This window comes from Solanum verrucosum, unplaced genomic scaffold (assembly GCF_900185275.1).
Source record: "Solanum verrucosum unplaced genomic scaffold, falcon-dt-bn FXZP01000238.1, whole genome shotgun sequence".
Lineage (NCBI taxonomy): Eukaryota > Viridiplantae > Streptophyta > Magnoliopsida > Solanales > Solanaceae > Solanum > Solanum verrucosum.
This window is the reverse complement of record NW_026020630.1, coordinates 1,858,219-1,881,952: the sequence shown is the minus strand read 5'-3', so window position 1 is coordinate 1,881,952 and position 23,734 is coordinate 1,858,219. Positions and strand designations below refer to the sequence as shown.

General features: G+C 29.5%; 2 protein-coding genes across 2 annotated transcripts; both read right to left on the bottom strand.

Annotated features, from left to right (window-relative positions):
- Positions 1 to 4,160: 4,160 nt before the first annotated feature.
- On the bottom strand, positions 4,161 to 5,882 carry LOC125811668 (transcription factor MYB36-like). The gene is made up of 3 exons (XM_049491192.1): positions 5,638 to 5,882; positions 5,105 to 5,234; positions 4,161 to 4,945 (listed from the first exon to the last, which is right to left on the bottom strand). Exons 1-3 carry the CDS (start codon positions 5,771 to 5,773, stop codon positions 4,342 to 4,344), a joined length of 870 nt encoding a protein of 289 aa, XP_049347149.1. The 5' UTR covers positions 5,774 to 5,882; the 3' UTR covers positions 4,161 to 4,341.
- An 11,123-nt stretch (positions 5,883 to 17,005) lies between these two features.
- Positions 17,006 to 18,607, bottom strand: LOC125811596 (zinc finger CCCH domain-containing protein 20). Its single transcript, XM_049491116.1, is given in 2 exon segments — positions 17,006 to 18,518; positions 18,521 to 18,607. Coding segments are annotated over 2 exon segments (1,212 nt in total). The 3' UTR covers positions 17,006 to 17,393.
- Between the last annotated feature and the right edge of the window lie 5,127 nt (positions 18,608 to 23,734).

Below are 23,734 nucleotides of genomic sequence, written 5' to 3'. Positions count from 1 at the left end.
TTGAAGAGTTAATTAACGATGTTAAAAATTAAAGCAATTCAGACACATTAATTATATTGTTACTTCATTTAATGGTGTGTTTTTCATATAATTTGAACTTTATTCGTACCTTGTTTAAAGAATTTATGCACGCAGAGACAGGTAAAATAGAAAATGGCATAGTCCAAACTCCAAATTTATGATATGTATTGTCCGATTTTGACCCAATAGACTTTATCAATTCGTCCATTATGGACTATGTCATTATCGAGTTTAAAACTGTCTATCATATATATAAATTTGTATTATGTACCTTATCTTTTGTTTTAATGCAAAGATTAATGTCTAAGTGTTGTGTGTACTCTTTATTTTACAAGTTTATCTATCTTAAAACATGTTTCTGACTTGTCTTCATTAATCCGCCCTCCATCATGAACGTCACAAAACACATAACACTGTGGAAATTATATTTTTTAATATATATATATATATATATATATATATATATATATATACAATTTATACTTTCACTATCGTTTTCTGATACACTCAACTGTTCTTCTCTATAATGTATGTATAGATGTGTTGTTGACGAGAAAAATCTTGTATTATAGAGAACTTGTGAATTTAATAATTTTAGTTTATTTTGTTTGAATATTTCTATGTCTCTATCTACATCTATTAGTTCATCCAACTGATGACTACTACTTGGTCTAGATGAATTATTCATTATTCGAGCTAGCATATTGTTTCTTAGTCTATCTTGAGAGAAACTGGTCTTTTGTCTTTCTTGAAAATTTCTATTCCTGTTTGGAAAAAGGTCCATATTTTCTCTTTTATATATATATTACTCAAAAATTCCTTTTTTCTTTCTTTGCTACCTATTTTTGGTCAAGACAATTAATATGCAATGTCTTTCGTACAGTCTACTAAAGCGGGCCTTGCATTTACATATGAAAGTAAACAAAAACATTAATATTCAATCGTACATCAAAGTGGAATCAAAATTTAAAACTTATAAATTCAAACAATTTATAAATTTGTATCTTAAATACTGGCTCCACTTCTACATGTGAGAAAGAACTTCTTTCTGCTTCATATTCTTCTTTTTAGTACTTTTTTCGTTTGTTATTTATGAAGCTAGCTATATATTCACAATTTGGATTAGTTCGACTAATGAATTTCGAATATAAGATGATTATACCGAATAAAAGAACTTAAGATTGCTACTAATTATAGTTAAGTAGTACATATTCTAAGATTAACTTATCACTTAACTGTAATAAATTACTATGATTTGATATAAACACCGAGTGAATAAGTTCTACACAATTATTTTGTATCATGTATTTGCATAATGTTTTAGTTTGTTTTAATAATCATTCGATATTCAATAGAATTTGGTTTCGACTAATTGTTTAAGTTCGTAACATGTATGACCCGTTAAATGAAAACCAAAAAAAATCACAATTTCAAATGCATCCCTTGATAGCCAAGTTAACTAATTTTCAACAAGCAACCAAAGAATTCGAAAGCTAGATTTGATACTTATTGGACTAAAATAGTTCCACTAAATTAATTTGATGTATTTTCTAATTAGCTAGCACATTGAACGATGAACAAACATTGTTAATTGTTAAATCAATAGTTGTAAAAAAATGTTGTTACTAACATTTTTTTAATTTATGATTTTGTTGGATAAGTATTGACAATTATTGTACATTCAAACTTAATTTAGATAATAATAAGTGGCCTCTCGAGTCTCCATTGACTTTAATTAGCACATATCTTATAATTTCATAAAACAACTAATAATAGAGATAATAATTAAGTTGACATCTGATCATATAATTGATGCTTAGAAGAATTAAAATAAAAAGAAGAAAAGGAATGATAGAGAAATGTGCAAACTAATATATAGTAATAATAATAGTACATATTATTAAAATGTAGTATCAATTTTGAAACTACACAAGGATATTTGAAAATTTCAGAATTACCAAACTAATTACTTATACTACTTAATAACTTCAATATGTTTGATGGAGTAATAGTATACTAATATATAAGTATCCAAATTATAATGTAATTAATCATTAATTGGTAACTTGCGCGCATATATACAGTCCGGCCATCGAGTGTATTCATTCAAGCTAAGTGACAATATAAAAGAAGAACGAAACAAAGAAAGAGATCAGGAGAAATTCATTTTAAAAATCTGATCTCACCAAGACAAGCGAAGGGGAATAAAAAGATGGGTAATCCAAGAGCAACAACAACAGTGAAGGCAAAAAACACTAATTAATGCTTTCTTTTCATCTGTCCAAATTTTGATAAAACTATTATTTGATTTATTCGTGGAATCAATCGATGTGTGACTAGGCTCACCTAAGGTCTAACCTTAGCTCTAACATTATGGCAAACCCTAAAAGGATAGGCTCACCTTAATTAGTTTGAAGAGGCATCAATTATTATGTGGAAGCTTTAGTTAAAATATTTCAACCACACTAGCTTGGATTGAAAATTATACACTTCTTTTTTCCCTTGTGGGGGTTGATTTATTATATTCAAACTCAACTCTCACCCTTATTGGTTTAATAATTTAATTGATCAAAAAATGTCCATTTGACCATTTGGGAGAGGACCACATTAATGTCAAGTAGCTAAAGCTTATAGAACATAGATTTACTTGTATTTCTGTCTCAATTTATATGATGGTATTTAATTAAATACGTAATATAAAAATAAAATATATATTTTTAAATTTATGATCTAAAATAAATTGTACATAAGTATTTATCAGTGCAATTATGAATTTAAGTGCCAAATGTCTACGTACATGCAGATGCAAGCATTTCTTCGATCGTGAAGATAAGATGCTTAATTTTATCCACTGATTCTAATTAATTGTTTATTAAAAGTTGCCAATCAAAATATTTAATCATTTATCGTTTTCTCTACCAATTATGACCAATATTATTACTCTCTCACTCTTTTATTCTTTGATTTTTAATTATAATTACTTGTTGTTCCTGTGTTTCGATTACTATATTATTTAATAAGTTTTTGTAACTGTTCTGTTCTCGTTTTTATTTTAGTGTGTCTTTTCACTACGGTATATTTTTTAATACTTGATTTTGATATGTTTTAGTTGGGTCGATGGTCTAATAAACAGTTTTTCTATCTAAGATTACATACATCAGTACTCTTCCCAGACCCTACTATACACTAAATATATGTATTGTTGTATCAAAGAGCAAACACTTAAACCAATAAAGAAAATGGTGAAATGGTAAGTACTTCCTCATTTTAATTAGAGGTCTTGATTGAAACCTGCAATCTGATATGAAATTAGTATTTATCAGAAATCTCGATATAAATGTCGAACATAAAAAAAATAAAAAAAGACCAAGAAGTGAATTAGTTTCCCAAAATCACGTCAACACGCTATGAATTGTCTTTGAATTGGGCAAATACATGCAATATTCATGACTACGTACTGACGAGTTAACAAAGATTGCACGATGCTGACAATTTAGTGACAAAATTTCAACATTTATATGCATTCATGGGCAACTTGCTTCACAAGGTAATTCTATATACGTACTGATAATTAATGATATCGATTGTCCAAGCAATGGTGAATTCAAGATTTTTTTTAAAAAAAATTAAATTTTACGTATGATAATGTTGAATTAATTTACAATAATAGTTAGATTTTCGTTCAAGTATTTACAAGTATTTAGTGGATTAATTTTTTAATACTAATTAATGACATCGATTCCATACAACGGTAGATTCAGAATTTGAAAAAACAAACATGAATATCGCGTATAATAATCTTGAATTAATTTACAATAATAGTTGGATTTCCAATCAAATATTTATAAATATCTAGAGATTTTTTAATACTGATATCAGTGATATGAGCAAAAGTTACTGAATTCCCATCAATCTATATGTAAAACTTTGGAAACGCGTGTCATATATAAACCGATTGTATAATCTTAGGGACATATATGATAATGTGAACCGATAATATAACTTTAAAAATATATATAAATCGATAGTATAACAGAGGATAATATTAAATCATTTCCGATCGTAAAAGTTAAAGTTGAATAGTCATCCTAATCATTATTCACAGAAAGGATAAGAAGAAAAATAAAAATACACATGGTTAGATGGAATAAGATAATTTCAATATTCTTGACTATTAAAGAGTCATATATACATACAACATTATCTTAAAACCTAAATAAGTAGCTAGGAACCTAAAATAGAAAAAGTAAGTGCAAATCTTAATAAAATAAACCTACTTGTCCCTCATATTATTTTCATATATTAAATCTAGCCCCTTAGCTAATTTTCAAATCCTTTGAAAAGTTGATCAATTTCAAGAATATTATTGTAATATGAAGAATTTGGATCAACTCCTCCTATATCATTTTCTTGAAAATCAAAGCCATTTTCAAGAATGTCATCATAGTAAGATGATGATGATGAAATTCCGGAGCTCAAATCCATATAATTACAACTTGTGTTGCTCGTACTCTTCAAAAACGTTGACGGACACATGCTGGTTTCTTCAGAAGTAACACATTTCTGGAAAATCTGACACGAGTCCAAGGAACTATCTTCTTGAACTGATTGAATTGTTGCATCATTTTCTTGAATTTCCATCAAGGTTGGAAGAGGGAATTGATCACAATTTTTACTTGAATAATTGGTTACATTTGTGTTCATATGACTTGTGAATGTGTTAGAATAATCCAATTTCCCATAGTAATTTCTTGAATAATTGTGATTCAAATCACTAGAATTAATATTGTTGGTGAAATTGTACCCTATGTCTAGAAAACTATTATTTTGTGCTGCCAAATGCTTTTTCTTCAACTTGGTATTCCAATGATTCTTCACATCATTATCTGTCCTTCCTGATAAATTTGCAGCTATCACTGACCACCTTAATTTTTTATCAATAGATTCAGTTCAAATAAAATATCAAATGATATTTGAAAAATAATATATACTACGAGAAATAAAATTGAAAAAAGATATATGTGAAAGTTAAAGTTACGTTTGAACATGTGATGAAATAATTAAAGATCCTTTGACCAATTACCTGCTTCCAATTTGTCTATAAAGAGTTAAAATAATGTTATCTTCTTCCTCAGTGAACCCTCCATGTTTAATGTCTGGCCTAAGATAATTAAGCCATCTTAGTCTGCAACTCTTTCCACATCTCCTTAAACCTAACATAATTTTTTTTAAAAAGATATAAAAATATCGTTAAAAATAAGAGTGTAATATTTATACACTAAACATGGTACCTAGCTAATAGATTACTATAGAAAGACTTTCTACAATAAATTGACAACCAATTATAGACAATTAAAATTATATTGACCATTAATGTAAAAATTCTCTATACTATCAGTATATATATAAGGTGAATTCTATCAAGAAATATTAAACATGAGAGGCATCAACACCAAATAATAAGTTTAATCATAAGGATTTAAAGCGAAGATATGGATATTACTATCAGAAAATTGCTTATTTCTAATGAATTTTCTTACACATCACTCAAATTTCATCGAAAATTAGCGATTTTCTGATAACGAATATTGGAGGGAGAAAAAAAATATTAGAAACCTGCTTTTTGAGGCAAAGAAATCCAATTGCCACCAGTGCCATTTTTCTCAAGATAATTCTTGAGGATGTTATCTTCCTCAGGAGACCATGGTCCTCTTTTAACTTTGGTTTTGTCACAACAAGGAGCTCTTCCCATGATTTACAAATTATAATTAAACACTAGCTTAAAATGTTGTTTTTTTTTTACTACAAAATACTAGAAATGTCTTAAGAAGACACTTATAATAACTATATAGTAGTCTTTGTTACTTAAAAAGAAGCAAACAAAGAAGTCCTAAGTCTTACATTATATAAAGAGAAGAGGGCATCCTTTTACTTCTATTTTTTTTCCAAAAGGAGGTGGGGGTGGGGTGTGTGGGTGTGGGTGTGTGTGGGGGTGGGGGTGGGGGGGAGTAAACTTGACTTGGTCAATATTAAGGGGATATTTGCACTTTTGGTCCCTTGCTTACTGGTAAAGTTTGATTTTAGTTCTTGTAATATCTTGTTACGCACATTTAATTGTCAGAAAATATGTGTTTTGGGTCATTTTATAAAGGATATTAGTGACATTAAGCTTATTTTTAGAATTATAATACATTTAAATATGGAGTAACAAGAGTACGTATTGATAGTTATATGGTTTAGCACATAACAATTTATCAAATTTATAAAGGAAGATTTACTGTTGAGGGATCAAAAGCAGCATATCAAATTAAAGGTTAGATGTGGTTAATCAAAAATCAGAAAGACACCAAAATTTATCAATATTCGAGGGACAAGAAGTACTAATTTCCAATCTTTATATGTACTTTATAAATTTTCATTTTCATATATTTATTGGATAAAAATAACTCAGTCAATGTGTATTCAAGAGACTTGAGGGGGTACTTTGTAATTATCAACATAATATCTCCTATTTTTGCTATCAACTATATGTAGAGCCCACAAAACATTAACTTAGCTCATGGTTGAATGTTCAACTTCTTTTACACCTACTAAACTTTACTATTTCTTCGAAATTTACTTCTTACAAACATGAAATTTTACTTTATAATATAATATATGTTAATTTATTATAGTTTATATGACCTTTTTACCTTTTCAAAAGATTAATAGAAAGTAACAATAGAAGATCGTAGAAGCGTGCATAGAAGAACATTTCCTCTAGTATATCAGTGAATGTAAGACATGTGTCTTTCATATGTCTTCTAGCTTTGACCGATCAAGAGGATTTCTTATATAAAGTAAGAAAGTTTCAAGAGAGATCTTGCATGTTCTAACCATTTAAATATATGGTCATCGAAAGTTTTTTCCTTCATCGACTTGCTTTGTCTTGCTTACCATATGCCAATATATACATTAATAGATGTTTTTTTGTCAAGCACGTCTAAATATAGTATGCATGAATCTTCAACAAGGATGAACGAAACATTTCACGAAAATCTTAATGGGACTTCACACCGTCACACATGGTCTAGATGATAATTCCAACTCGATAATTTAAATCTTGAAACCATACTTAGAAATTAGGACAAAGGAAAAAAAGTGGATTTGTTTCTTCTAATTATCTAAGCAAATTAGTTTGGTTGCCATTTTTTAAGCAAATTAGAAATTAGGATGGGCTTTGTCTTCTAAACACAATGTGAACAAGTTTGTGTAGATTCCAAGCTCAAATATTCAACAAACGGCCCAAAAAGCCCAGTTAAAATTGGGATGATTTACAAGAGAATGGCCTTGATTTGATTTTTTTTGAGAAATTTCAGAAATAACAAACATACTAGACATGATAAGGCCTTATAGCTATAGTTTCGATAATTGTGCTTTATAGCTATAGTTCTGTTTGCTGTTGAAGCTACGGTTTATGTATTTCTGCCAGTTTGTATATTTCACTTGCGAATATACAAATAGGGTAACTGTATACAAATTCTGTATTTATACATTTAGGATTTTTTTGGAACTATGTTTGTATATTTCGCTTGCCAATATACAAACATGGTAATTTATTATGAATTTTTCATAAATCGTATACAAATAGTTAGGGTAAGCATATACAAAATTCTAGATTTACACAATAAGGAACTGAATTATACAAATCTGGATTTATAAAAATAAGGTGAATTATATAAACCATGCAAATAGCAAGAATTGGGGACACTGTAATCGCAAATTAAGTTCTCTTCAACTGTAGCTATAGTACCTAATGCAGGCTAAATGTTTGTTATTTTGCATAATTTTCCCTATTTTCTAATCTATTTATTATATGAATAAGAAATTTCAAAGTTTAACAAGTTTTGTCTCTGGAAACACTTTTGACCTTAATGGGAAAACGACGTTTAAAAATTCGAAATCACTCATTTTTAAGGTCACTGAATATAATTTTCTAGTAAAAATGACACCCAAGTAACTGTTTTTAGCAACCTTATTTAGAAATTATTCATTTCTATAAGATTATTTCACAAAAAAAGTTTTCTTGTATGTCACTATATTTTATGAGATACACTTGTATTTCAGACATGAAATACAGAGATACTTGTATTTGGTATAGTTTCTATTAAAATTCAAACTCTCACTATGTATAATAATCTTTTTAAAGTATCGATATTTCGAATAAATATGAGCTTGAGAGGCTATGTTTGTTGTGTCGCAAAATTGTTCGTACTTTAAAAATGTTACAATGGGCCAAAATCCAGTGGTCTGTGAAACTTGGAATGAAGATAATGTTGGGCTTGTTTTAGTTGATACAAGAGATCTCTTAATATAATCACTTTTTGCATGTTTTGGGCCAAATTCTCTTTTAACGTAAAAATTTCACGGGACAACCTATTTTGATATCGTTATTTAACTTATAAAAATATTTTGAAACTTTTTGGTACATATATCTACTTTTTATATGTGGTGTCTGAAATTAGAATTTTACAAAATCAAATTTCAGACACAGTGCTTGGAGCTATATATGATTGAAGTTCAAGCAATTATAGTTGGATTTTAGTCACTTTTGATAATTTCAGTTATTTCAGTCCGAAGTTCATGCACATTGCACATGTTGTTAAACTTCAAACAAAAATGACTGAAATCAGACAAGAATGATTGAACTTCCGTCATATGTCTTTTATAAGCATCAACTATATAAAGTTTCAAACAAAATGTGTGAAGTTAGACTTTGTTAAGACTAACTTCAAATAATGTATATCTATTGTTATACCAATATAGATACACAAACACAAGTTAAATGACGACGACAATTTTATTCGGAATAAGCAGACAAGTTTACACGAACGATGTTAATAATATGATGGGGTTTTGTGCGCAAGTTGTCCTCTATCATCTATCCCATCCTATTCTATAACTCATGTTATATTATATTATATCATATTCGATAAATTTATTGAGCATGAGAAAAGATTTATTTAGAGAATGTAATTGTTAGAACCTCTTTGAAGAGTTCTTCGGTGAAAGGATCGCCAACAAGGGTTCGTAGAACTAAGGGAGTGTATAACTGTTTAGGTGAGAGTGTGGTTGCTATAGAGATGTTGATGATTATTTGTTTATGTATTGCTTTAGTGCTATCCAAGTTTTGATTTTTTAAACTAATATGTATTCAAAGACAATGACTATTCAGTTAACTGTTGAAATCTATATACTTGCTTCACAAATGTGCTAATTGAGACAAATTCAACCATTATCATACCGATCATGATAAAGTCAACACAATTATATTAACTTTCAACTAACATCTAAGACTTAAAAATCTTGACTTTTATGTCATAAATACAATTCACTATCATTAGATGAGAAAAGTCAAACTTATTTTATCATTTCATCATCTTATCATTATCGTGATGAAATTAATAGTATATCATAAAAGTCAAAATTTTCTCGATCCTTACTGAATGTCCTTTATTAGACCGAGATAGCATATTAATAAGTAGTTTGCTTCAATATTGCATTTCCTTGAAATCATAATACCGTGATGAAATTGAGATTTTTTAATAAAAAATTTACAATTTATCTTATCTCAACATCTAAATAAATGAAAGACTATTATATAACTCAATCGAAGTAATACTTTTAGTTAAACTAGAGACAAAAAGCTTAACACTAACTCACTAGAAAATTAATAAAAGAAAGTATAGTCCAAGTGGAAATAAGAAATATATTGCTTTTGCATCAATTCTTCAACAACTTAATTAAAGTTGGTTGGCATGTACCTAAACTAGTGGAGTTGCTAATTATATTCAAGTAAATTTATATAATGGCGGGATCATAACTAGAATCTTCATTAAGAAGATAAAAAAAATAAAAAGAAATAATCATGCAAAAGAAAAATCAATATCAACTATACACACATCAAAATAATAACTATATATTTCCTAGTTGCTAGAATTATTTTGTGACACACATCAAAATATTTATTCGTAAAGTAATATTTGTACATTAAAAAAAAAAAAAACTTGCTTGAAGAAGTGACTTTGCATCATCTAGCAATGAATACTTTGGGGTGAGCTGACTATTGACTCATTCATTTATTAACTTTTATAAAACGTTCATACAAAAATGAACATATCCAAATTGGTCCATGAAAAAATTATATAGTTCTTTTATATATTATATGTAGTCATTTATAAGAAGAAGAATAATAGGTGTCAAAATTAATAAATAAAAAAATTAAAACTTAATAAGAATTGAACTGTTATGATTATAATCTACTTTTTAGCCCAAATAATCTTGGAAGGGTCAATACTCCGTTCATTTCTTATTGACCATTTATTGTAGATTGTTATTAAATTTTTGTTAAATAGGATTATTTATTGATAATATTTTTAAATAATATTGGAATTTTGGTTAAATGATAGTGAAATATCCACTTACCTTCTTTGGTTAAAGTTGGGGTCACTTTAGTTGAATGATTATGATGGTGTTTTATTGATGATGATGGTGATGATAACAACAAGCAATTGAAAATATTTCTTTAGCTTATCTGATATGTGTATCTACTTATTTAATTTTATATTACAAATTCTTTAAAGCATGACGAATTTACTCAGCACACTGACCATGCCTAGTGGTCTTTTGCTCTGCGGTTTCCCGTGTGGCTTAATCACACGTTATAGTGTTTGTATAAAATTTGTGTTTATTTATTTAATTTTATACATATTTAAATGTTTATTTATGCATACTCAAAGTTAGCCTGCATAAAAATCAACGGAATCCAAATTAAAAAACACGTTTATAAAACCGTACTACTGACATAGCATAAGAAGCAAGCTACCAAGGACTATATGATACCAACTATAGCCCTTTGTTGCTTGTTTCTCTTTTGCCTATTTTGTTAAAACATACTTATCAACGTACACTTGTCATTTTACTTTAAAAAATAAGTACAATAATGTGTTATCAGAGTACGCTTTTCACGTTTTGATAAATTGAATTATCCTATTTCACCTCTTAGAAAGAAAAAGATATTTTAACTAAAATATGTAGGTGAAATAACTATACATTCTTCAAGAACTTGTACGTCAAGCGCACCCTAAATTCAAAACTAGCCAAAAATGTTTATGTTAAGCTTGCTAAAGTGGATTTTTGTTGATCTTGACTTCATAAATTGTCAATTTCGAATGAAATTATGCAATTGTGATGGTTGAATGTGATCGTCGGTCGTTATGAATAATTGATTACAGTAATGAAGGTGATTAGCAGTTGTTACTGATAATTGGTTGTAATAATGAAGGTAATTGTTGATCATACTGATAATTGATTGTGGTAGTAAAGCCTCAATGAAAGTATATTATTGTAATCATCATCGGATATCAACTATATACACATAAGAATAATAAATAGTAGTACTAACATTTTCCTTGTGCCTAGAAATGTTTTGTGACAATTTTTTGACGAATAAATTTAATAGCTAAATAATAAAAATTGTAATTAATTTCAGTTTTTTTAGTGATCAATTCTTTTTACAATTACGATAGTCAGGTTAGAATGAATCAATCAAACTTTTTTTATCTTTTCCAATTCAAAAACCAGTCATGCTCTCATATTTGATATGTACATATATATTCATGCAGCTCATATTAACTTAATGTAAGTTAAACCTCAAATAATTTATGTCATAATTTAGAAGATAAATTCCCAACACATATAATTAAAAAATTATATTGGTCAAAGTCATGGTTGTCAACATCATATTGATCAGCTACCCAGTCAAAATATTTATTAGTGATGTAACTTTGTAGATTAAAAAAAAGTTGCTTAATAAATTGAATCAAAGTAAACAATTAATTACTCCATAATTTTATTCTTACGTCGGATTTCAAAGGGATCATTTAATTTAAATAATGATGCAAGTTTAAGTCCAAAAGGATTAGGCATATGATAAAGACTTGATAGTATTTAATAGTGTGTTGGAAAATCACACAACAGAAATACCTTATCTCTTGGATTGTGTTGGGTCCACAATTTGTTACAATATCTTTATATTCAAATGAATTTTTAAATTTAAATATTTTAATTTTAATGCACAACTTAATTATAAAAGAAAAATTTAAAACAGTAATATAATAAGTAACGGGTGATAATGACTGTAGGTGTTAACTGGTGGTAGCGAGTGTCAATACTAGTAGGGAGAAAATGACATAAATAGTCTCTTAATTATAAGAGTAGGTCTAAAATAGTTCCTTAACTATATACTTAATGGATATAGTCTTTCAACTATTCAAAAGTTTATCAGTTTTTGTCTCTTAACTATACACTTACCGGTTTTAATCCCTTAACTATAAAGTTACCGATTTTAGTCCTTTAAGTATTCAAAAACTTATCAGGTTTGGTATTTTTGTCCATTTCTTTAATACAAATAACTTAGGTTTATATTAACGGAAATATTTGTAAAATTAAATCTTTAACCCATTTTTAAAGTTCTACCTCCACGAGGTAGTGATAAGGTCTGCGTACATTTTACCCTCCCCAGACCCCACTTTGAGGGATTTCACTGGGTATGTTGTTGTTGTTGTTGTTAACCCATTTTTAAAGTTGTTTCTCTAACTCCGCCATTTTTTCTTCAAACTAATCTTATGAAAAGAACAATAACATCAACGATTCAAAATAAAATTAATGAGGAAAGAAGATATACGTCTGATTTTATTCAATGGAGGATAAAATTAAGCATATAATTATTGTTAATGACTTGAAGCCGCACTTGAATATTCTAATTAGTGCGGATTTTATTTAATTTACTCAAATTCTTTACGTAAAATAAAATGTATAGAATAATAAAATTGATCTATTTAAAAAAAATAAAAAAAATTGCAAATCTACCATTTTATAAATTTCAATTCCTGAAAAATTAAACCAATTCCGTTCAATGAAGTCGTTGGAGTACAAACGTTGGATTTAGCGGGAAATAATTTTTTTTCTTTTTATAATAAAGTTTTGCATATTCAAGCCATTAGTAGCAATAAAAATGCTTCATTTTATACTCTGTTGAATGAAATTATGACTTATACTTTCTTTCCTCGTGAATTTTATTTTGAATCGTTAAGGTTCTTCGCATAAGGTTAATTGGAAGAAAAAGCAGCGGAGAGAGAGTAACAATAGAAAAAATTGCTAAAGGATTTAATTTCTCGAGGCATGGATTTCGTTAATATAAACCTAAGCAATTTATATTAAAAATGAACAAAGACCAAACCTGATAAGTTTTTGAATACTTAAAGGATTAAAATTGGTAACTTTATAGATAAGAGACTAAAACCGGTAAGTGTATAGTTAAGGAACCAAAACTGATAAGTTTTTGAATAGTTAAAGGACTATATTCGTTAAGTGTATAGTTAAGGGACCATTTTAGACCTACTCCTATGATTAAGAGACTATTTATGTCATTTTCTCTACTAGTAGGTATAGCAAATAGTTTATGGTGATAGTATTGATAGTGATTATGGGTACTACCTATTTGTGATGGTGACCGATACTAATCACATGATGGTAATTTTTTATGATAGTGAATGGTGGTGGCCAATGTAATGTATTAATAGTACTCATAACTATTGATAATGGCGACTCCTAATTACAGTCAAATCAAAATAAACTAGAACAAAAATAAAAAAATTGGATCAAATTACCATCATCTTTGTATCTAAATTTAAGATTATAAGGTAATTTGATGATGACAAACTATGTAAAGAAAAACAAATCTATATAGAAAAGGAAGAATGAAGATTCAAGAACCAAGTCCTCATAAATCTCAAAGAAGAAATAAAGACGTTTGCAATACTATCAGAGTCATAGTTTACAATCAAGCTAAAAGACATGTTAATTTGGTTCCAGCTGACATTCATGTTCTCTAATTTTGGATGCGCACAAGTAAACACGTTGTTTGGTGTGAGGATGAGAATAAATAGTCTTGGGATAAAAAATTAGTCCAAGGACAATTTTATGTCTCGTTTGGTTGCCATGTTTAGAATAATTTATCCCACCATTTATACCATAGTAATAGCCGATGAGATAAGTTATCCCATATATATAATGAGATAAGTTGTCTCAAGATAACTACTCGTAGAATAACTTGTTCCTAACGAAACAACCCCTAAATTGTATAAAAATAAATAGGCTTAAGTCATCTGCGGCCCCTTAAAATTGTCTGGATAATTCACTTAGACACCTCAACTAGAAATTGTACCTATTAAACACTTTTACCGTTCAAAACATGTACCTATTGAATACTTTTTGGTGACATGGCATCATGAGTGTAATACACATCCAATAAAGCGAGTGAAGCCAATTTTCTTTTTTGCAGACGAATCAAAATTGGACATGTCACCATTAGAAAAATCATAATTTGAACCTATAAAAAAAAGTTTTTAAAAAAATCCCTGCTAGTCATCTTCCCCAATGAACTTCTCAATACACCCCCTTTTCCATCTATTCTTGCATTCTTTCTTTCTTTCTAGCATCATTCCGTCATTATCAATATCGTCGTTGTTTTCTTCATCGGAAAAGTATCAATTAAAGAAATAAAAATCAAATTGAGTAAAAAATAATTCCGGCGAAACTCCATTATTCCGACAAGACTAATACGAATTTAAAATTATTTTCTTTGAAATCGTTAAAGAATTCAAATTCTGAAGAGCACACAACATGAAGAAGAAATATCAACAAATCTTGATTGTTGTTCGAAAAAGAGAATGAGATTGGGAAAAATAACAACTACAATATTGAATCAGAATAAAGGAGAGGAGGTAGGTGTACAGTTATCAGAGTGTACGATTTTAGCCGGAAGTGGTTGTGCGTGTTCCGGCGAAAAAGAAAATGAGGAAGAATGGACTTTGGGGGTGGGTCGGTGCCTGGTGTTTAGGCGAAGAAGAAAAGGAGAGAAAGGTTTTTCTTCTTTTTTAGTTGATAATATAATTTTTATTTTATTTTATTTTTTAATTGTTATTATGGGTTCAATGCCACATGTATTTTTTTGATTAGTTATTATACCACGTCATCGCGAGTGTATGACACACAATTTTTATTTTTAATTGATTGTAAAAAAATGTTCAATAGATATTATTTTTTACTAATAAAAGTGTTCAATTGGAACAAGCCTAAGATAAGGTGTCCAAGTGAAATATACGGACAAATTTAAATGGCTACAAATGACTTAAGCCAAATAAATAAATAAACACACGCATCCTAAGCAGTGACACAAGCTATCAAGGACCATCTGAGAATACAGTAACTCTGACACCAATTATAGCCTTTGTTGCTTGTTACTCTTTGCATATTATGTCAAAACATACTTAGAAAAACAGCAAAACAGCATCAGAAGAGAAGCCCCAAAATATGGCAATGCCATTGTGTCCCAAAAATTGTCCTATCATCTCACTTATTGGAGCAACATACACTTGTCATCATACTTTTAAAAGATAGTACAATAATGGGTCATATAATGTTCTACTATAGTATGATTATCATGTTTGATCAGATCGAATTATTCTATTTCACCTCTTAGAAAGAAACTTGTATCCAAGCGTACTCTTAAACTCAAAATTGATGAGAAATTTGTTTTTTTTGAGTTTGCTTAGGTGGACTTTATAAATTATCGACCTTAATGAAATTGTATGATTTGTGATTGTTGTAAATGATTATCGCTCTTTACCAATAATTGATTGTGATAATGAAAGTGATTGTGGTAATCACAAATTTCACACCATAGATATTTATTATGTAATATTTCTATTTATCTCTATCTCATAAAAATTAAACACGAATTTTCTATTTTGAATCGCAAATCAAAGACGGACACATGCTAGATCTTCCATCGTTTATCTATCTCTTATTAGGAAAATACTTTTTAAGCCCGTTGCATAATCCCCCGCCCGCCCTTATCTATTCCGAGTTATTCTTTATAAAATAAAAAGAAATCTCATACAATTAATATCGAACACATGAAACACATTATAAAGTTTTCTTGGATCATATGAAACTACAGTATTTATGACACCAATAATGGCCTATTGTTACTTCTACTTTTTTGCCTTTTCCGTCGAAACACCCTTAGCAAACTAAACAAAGTTGTACCAGAAGAAAATTCCACACATTTGGCAATTCCATTATGTCCCCACAATTGTGACGGATCGTTTGATCGGTGAGATAAAGATAGATAAGAAAATTTAACGATTGAAATATTTTATAAAATTAGCTAACTCATTTTTATACGAGATTTGATAAATCTATCATTTTATTTTTATTTTATATTTATCTCAAAATTATTATTTTTATCTCACCCACCAAACGAAACGATTGATTAGATAGTTTTTGTATTTGGGGCATGACTTACACTTGGCATCATACTTGTGAATACGTACAACATCTGCAGCCTCTAATAATCAAACATGACAAAGAGTACGTACTTCATTGTCTTTTCCTAAATATTTATTTATTTATTACTCCTTAATGTTTAAATAAGTACATGCCAAAATTAATCATAATTAAATTATATATTAATGAAAAAGTATGCTCTTAACTATGATTAAATTATGCAAATGCATACCAAAAATATGTCACGTATTCTCTTGGCTAATACTACTCAAAAAACTTAATCGTAGTTCTACAAAATAAAATCTAAAAAAAAAGAAGATAAAAACACATTCAAACCTAATTATATTAAGGTAGAATGATCATTTTCGATAGATCCTCGCACTTGCACCTTAGTTAACCCATTATCGTTCCATAAAATAAAATCCATGGCGAATTGAGAGTACACAGACCTAACCTCTACCTCAAAAGTAAAATAATTATTTTTTGATAGACTCTCGACTTAAGATATAAACAATCTAGTTAGTTAAACAATTGACATAAAAAGAGAATTACTCTAGCTTAACAAATATGAAACTTAAAAAACAATCAACAATAACAATAATAAAAATAACATTACAAATTACAAAATCATATATAAATGTACATATACATAACATTAAAAGGATTACAATTTGCCATTCTTCAAATATCAAAACAAACACAACACCCCATCTTTACTTTGCCATTTTGGCTAAACATTTATAAAAAAAATCGTTCTAAAGATTGGGGTATTTTTTTTTTTAATAATAATAATAGCTCCCTACAATTCCTTCAAAAAAAAACTTCCTAAATTTTCACTTTCCCCTTTACAACCAAACATAATTCCCCATATCTATTACCACTATTAAATTCTTACCATATTATATAATAATAACATACATAATATCCTTCAATTTTAGCTTCCAAAATGAGGAAAACACAAAAAAGAACCACCATTTACTTTACTGGATCAGATCCGAAATCCACCCGACATCCGGATTTGGACCCGGACCCGAATTTAAATTCGGGTTCGGCTTTACCGGATCGTCGAGTGGATTCTCCTTGCTTAGCCTCTCAAACATCTTCACCCTTAAATCCCTTCCCGATTCAACTCTCTCCATAACAGGTTCTTCTTGACATTCCCCATTTTCCCATAGATCGAAACAACGGTTTCTGGGTCGGGTCGGATCTCCAGATGGTGTTGTAGGTAAGCTATAAAAACCGGGTCGGATAACGGGTCGTCTAGGTGACCCGAGTACAGGTGAACCCATCTGTACATTCCATGATGAAGGCATGGAATTCAACCTGTTTAACTGTAGCTGACGCAGTGAAGCCATTACTTCATTCACCGAGTTCGATCCGAGTGATCGACTCAGTGAGGTAAACGAGTTCGCCGTCATCGGAGACATCGGTGGTGACTCCGTCGGCGGCGAACTCGACTCAGGCGATGAAACAAAATGCAAAGCTTTAACATACCGTCGAGGCGAATCTGAACCCGAACCCGAACCCGGAGCCAATACTCTGAGTTGCTCAGGCGAGTGAGCGAAGAAACAAACCCTTCTTTTACAGTTACCACCATCTTTACAAGGCTGCGTACGATAGCGACCTGGGTGTAACCAACACTCAAATACGCCGTGTGCGTACTCACACCCATCACCTCTGTTACAATTCCCTTTACGAAATTCCGGGCATGCAGTACCGGAATAGTGAAACTTCCGTGGATCTCTCCGGCGAGCTTTCTCACCGGGATGAACATACGGGCATTCCGTCCAATCGTGTGACCTTCCACGTCCACATCTCTTTACTTTAAACTCATACATCCTGAAATTATCACAAGCGTAAACATCAACCGGAAGTTCAATCTCACGATTTTCCAACTCAAATTCATCGATATCTTCCGCATCATTTTGTAGAAACAGAGAATAATCATCTTCAACAACAAAGTTACTGTAATTGTAATTATTAGGGGTAGAAATGGAATTTGTACTAGGGCTTAACATGAACTGCATGTTCGCCGTCTGATCATCGGAGTACGGCCACGGTGGAACATCGATCGTCGGAATCCGGCGTCTTCTTTCTCCGATCATTTTGCTAGTTGAAAAGGTGGTGGCGATTTGTAGTTCAGGCGGTGATGATGGTTTGTATATAAAGGGGTGATAAAGTGGAGTTTAACCATGGTTAAGAATTACTAACCATGGTTAAGTTATATAAACTGTGAGCTAGACATTTCGACGTTCCACTGCGGTTAAAATAATGGGAGTTGCTAAAATTACACGCCAAGTAAATTATGGAAATAGAAAGTCGTATTAAAGCGGTGGGGCGGAGCTAGAAGGTTACGTACATATTATTGAATCGAATACAATATTTTTGCTCAAAATTTTATAATTATATTAAATATCAAATATATATTAAAATTAAATTTAAAATTCAATATTAACATTATAAATTAATTGAACAATGATTTAAAATAAAACTACTTCATTAGATTTGATTGAAAAAATATATATCGATAATGATCTATAAAATTTAAATCTTAAATCAATATATTAAATTCAGTTTTAAGCTTTAAAATAAGTATATTTCATCGTTTTAATTTAAAAATCTTAATTTGATTGATCATAAAATTAAAAGAAAAAAAAGGACAGAAGAAACTTTTGTATTTTATAATCTTTAATCTATCACATAAATATTGCAACTTAAAAACTTATGTTAAAAAGTACGGAAAAAGGAATATATACCTCCGAACTATTGTTAATGATATTCAGATATTTTTCGTCATATTTTTGGGATATTAATACCCCTGTTGTTAAAAAACTGAAGCATATATACTCTTTATACTAACGGACATATACGTGTCATAATTATATCCATTAAATCGACATTTATTAAATATCATATCGACGGATAAGATTATACCACGTGTCCCTATTTAGTCTTTCGTTAAAATGAATGACATATATGCTCTAACTTTTGAACAACATGAGCGTCTTAAAAAAAGAAAAGTAAAACATTTAAATCGGAATAGAGTATTACCAAATCTAGGTGGGGGCAGAGAGGATGAAATTTGCTTTCTATTAAAAAGGACACGTGTTGTGGATAAGAATATTGTATACTTGTGTGGATTGATATGATTGGTTGGTGATGTAATTAAGAATGACCAAAGGTGACTTTAATAAATAAGAATTTACATTTGACGACTCTAGAGCTCCCTAGGCGGCGTGAAGGCTTTTTGCAGACTTGAGGGAGTTTAAATGGAAAAATAATAATAATAATAGCGTATCTAGTGAAATTTTATTAGGTGAAATTTGAGGAGAACAAATTATATGTATATTTTATCATTATTTTATGAAGATAGAAAAGTTATTTTCGAATAATGTATCTAGTGAAATTTTTTAAGGTTGTATGCTTGTTTTTTCACTATCGAATGAAGATAGAAAGATCGTTTTCGAATGATTTAAATGAAAAGAGAGAGTAATTAATGGGCCGGAAATTGTGTGACCAAATTTGACATTTTGTATTGAAAAAATATTGTACCTTTTTTTTTTGGCTCTTTCAAGTGAATTTTTGAGGGGTTGATTGACAATTTTTTGTCCACTATTTCACTTTGATAATGGTAAAATAGAAGGAGTATATAAGAAAATAAATTGTGTACAGATTTTATCATTACTTTATAAATGTAGAAAAGTTATTTTTGAATAATGTATCTAGTGAAACATCATTTGATGAGGTATAGAAAATAGACGGTGCGCACATTTTATTATTATCTCATAAAAATAAAAAAATAAAATTGTTTTTGAAGGATTTAAATGGAAAGGGAGAGTAATTAATGGGCCGGGAATTGTGTGACCAATTTTGACAATTTGTGTTGAAATTATTGGACATTTTTGTCCCTCCCAAATGAAATTTTTGAGGGGTTTATTGGTAAATTCATGCCCACAATTTCACCTTGTTAATGATAAAATTCTAAAACAACAATAATAATATAATTAATGTAATTATATAAATGAATTATATATAAGAAAATACACAAATCTCAATATCTTATAAGTAGATCAGTTATTTATGATAATCTCTCATCTAAAAAAAACACTTTTAAATTTTAAAACAAAAAAATAAAAAAGACTTGCAATTAAACAAAAATCAATGAAGTGAAGTAGATTATAGGCTATAGTCTTTTTTACTTCTTTTTTCTTTACAATATATGTTATAGTCATATAGGGTTATAAAAAGTTATTTTCGAATACATCCTCTAATTTTATGCCTAGCTTAACAAATGGAACCTAAATGGTACTTAATAAACAAAGCACTTAGATTAAACCTTTTGTCTACATTTTTGCCAACCTAGAGCCATATATTATTGGGCTAGAACATATAAATACCTCCTTAAAATCTCAATTATTTGTCTATGCTATGTTAATAATAATAATAAAAAATTAGATTTTATTTCTTAATTAAGCTCATTAAATAAATAAGTGTTATGTTCGATTATGACTTCGACTCGAATCATCTGAGCCTCCTCATGGATAGAATATTGGCGTTACCTAACATCACTAAGCAAAGTACTTCAATTCAATGAAACCATTTGTCACCATTTTTGCCAACCAAGAGCCATATATTATTAATAAAATACTAAGCTAGAAGATATAAATATCTCCCCTAAAATCTTAAATTATTTGTCTATGCTAATAAATAATAATAAAACAAGACAATTTGATATGAAGTAAAGGGGAATAAATTGGATAGATAAGGTTGGACACGTAGAGATGAATTTATTTGTGAGCATTCAAGAAGCACATGACTTCCCATATAGCTTCTTTTTTTTTTACTTTTGGGGAGTATCCAAAACTAAATCTTCACCTACTTGCATCTTTTTCATTTATAATGATGGTGTTCAGATTAATTTATGCGTATTTTAATTATTATATCATAAATAAAAGGTGATAAAATTAGTCAATAAATGCATGATTTATCTAATTCATCTAAGTTTGAGCGATCAATAGGTCATTTATTTATTGTATAAATTATTTGAAGAATAGATCTTTACGAGAATTTTATTTTTATTTCGATGCTCAAATTCAAATTCTGATTCTTTTATTAAAAATCGATTTTTTTTGGTGACCAAATACAACCCCTTCGAGAGATGTTTGTTACTATTATAATAACTATTAATTGTTTTAGCACTTGGCACAAGGTTTTACAAGTGTTCAAATCCTGTTGGAAAGAATTTCTAGCCCACACTAATAAAGTGAACAATAAATTCTCCGTACATAAAATTCAATAACTTGCCAATAAATTTTACACAGACATTATATGACTTTTAAATGGAGATGCGCTTAATTAAAATTTAAATATTTGGGTTTTCATAATTATTCTTTTGATTAATATATAATAACATAACTCGCTAATTTAAAGTGGACAAATAAAATTATACGTTTCAATACTTTATAAAGAGTTAGCACAACAGTTAAGGAGTTGTAAAAACTCTCACTGGTCGAATATCCAATTTTGGCTCGAAATTTTTACTTTATCGTGATTGATTATGTTATCTAATTCAATTTTGGCTCGAATTTTCTACTTTTATCGTGAGTGATTATGTTATCTAATTTAAAGATTTCAATTCTAGCTCCGTCACAGCTTTCGCCTCCTACCCCCACCGGCCACCACCCTCTAGAAAACAAGTAGTTGGGAAATTGCCAAAATCGAAAAAGTACGAATTTTGATTTTACCACAACTCTTGCCCCATCGCACCACCCTCCACATCAAAGAAAAATAAAAATTCTGATTCCGTCACTGTCTCTCGCCACTATCCAACCACCTTTCGAAAAAAGTGCGTTAGGAAATAGTCAAAGTCAAAAAAAATAAAAATAGGTGGGGAGATGAATCACGTGATACCCCGCCACGAGTTATGTTTAAGGCAATGCCACTATAGTAGGGGACAATAATAAAATCTAATTTTGTCGTACCACTTTTTTTTTTTGAATTTGTACCATATGCTTACACGTGTATATTCTCATATAACTTACTACTAATAACAATTTAATAAATACCTAACTCTGCACGGTAAAATTAGATCATAAAAATATGATTTGTTTAATTTTGAACTCACTATTGATTTGTTCATTTATTAATGCTTTTCCACCCATAAAAAAATGAATAGATTTAAATTGAATTATGAAATCTTTTGTTGAGATAATTTTAAAATGACATATTTTTATTTAATATGTTATATGTAATTATAATAAAGAAAAAATAGTTTCGTTAGGTGTTAAAAATTATAAAACAACAAACAAAGAAATTAAAATTTAATAAGAATTAAATTGGTCTTATTATAATCTGCTTTTTAGCCTAAATAACTTTTGAAGAGTCAGTAATTTGTTAATTTCTTATTGACCATTGTTTTTGTAGATTCTTGTTAATTTTTTGTTAATTATAGTTACTTATTATTATTATTTTGTACAATATTGAACAATCCCCTTATAATTTCTAAAAGATGGATGGAGTTTTGGTAAAATGAAAGTGAAATATCCATTACCTTCTTTGGTAAAAGTTGAGGTCACTTTAGTTGAATGATTATGATTAGAGCTGTAAAAAAGGGTCGGTCCAAGCCTCGTGGGACGAGGAATTTGAAGGGCTGGGGCGGGCTGGCCCTTCATTCGGAAGGGCCTGAATATGCTCAACCCAATCCAATCCTTGAAGGGCCGAGGGCTAGGGCGGGCTAGCCCTTCTTTTTTTTTCTTTTCAAACTTATAATTCTATAACATTAAGAAAATGAGAAGATTTTCAAATCAAATATGATAAACAATGGTGTTGTTTTAATAATACTAGTAAAAAGCCTAGTGTAATTAGCGTGTATTTCACATACCAGATACGCGAGCGAGATAAGTAAGTGATAAGTAAGATTGGAGGGAGGCGAGGGTGCGAGATTTTGTCTATGCATCCTAGATACATGCGAATCTACTTTGACAAAGACATAAAGTGTATCTAGAACATATTAACCTAATTTTGAGTCCATATATTTCGAGTTATATGTATCTGGACGTACCAAAATCTAGTAAGATTCATAATATTACAACATAACGTGTATTTAAGTAATTAAATTATATACTAGTTAGATTATTATAAGTTACCCTAATAAAAAGTTTTATCCCATGGGCTGACCCCGGCCCGGCCCCAATCAAGCCTCAAGGGCCAAGGGTTTATATGGGTCAGGCTTATAAGCCCTAGTTTTAAAAGGGATTGAAAAATCCTATCCCAATAACGGGTTGGGTTGGGCCGGCCCCATGGGCTAAGCCCATTTTGACGG

Bases quoted from the DNA above. Each gene is read 5' to 3' on its own strand.
- LOC125811668 (XM_049491192.1), bottom strand. From the start codon at position 5,773: ATGGGAAGAGCTCCTTGTTGTGACAAAACCAAAGTTAAAAGAGGACCA. The intron at 5,235-5,637 runs GTTTCTAATATT...AAATTATGTTAG, and splicing joins TTCTTTGCCTCAAAAAGCAG to GTTTAAGGAGATGTGGAAAG. The intron at 4,946-5,104 runs GTAATTGGTCAA...TAAAAAATTAAG, and splicing joins TATAGACAAATTGGAAGCAG to GTGGTCAGTGATAGCTGCAA.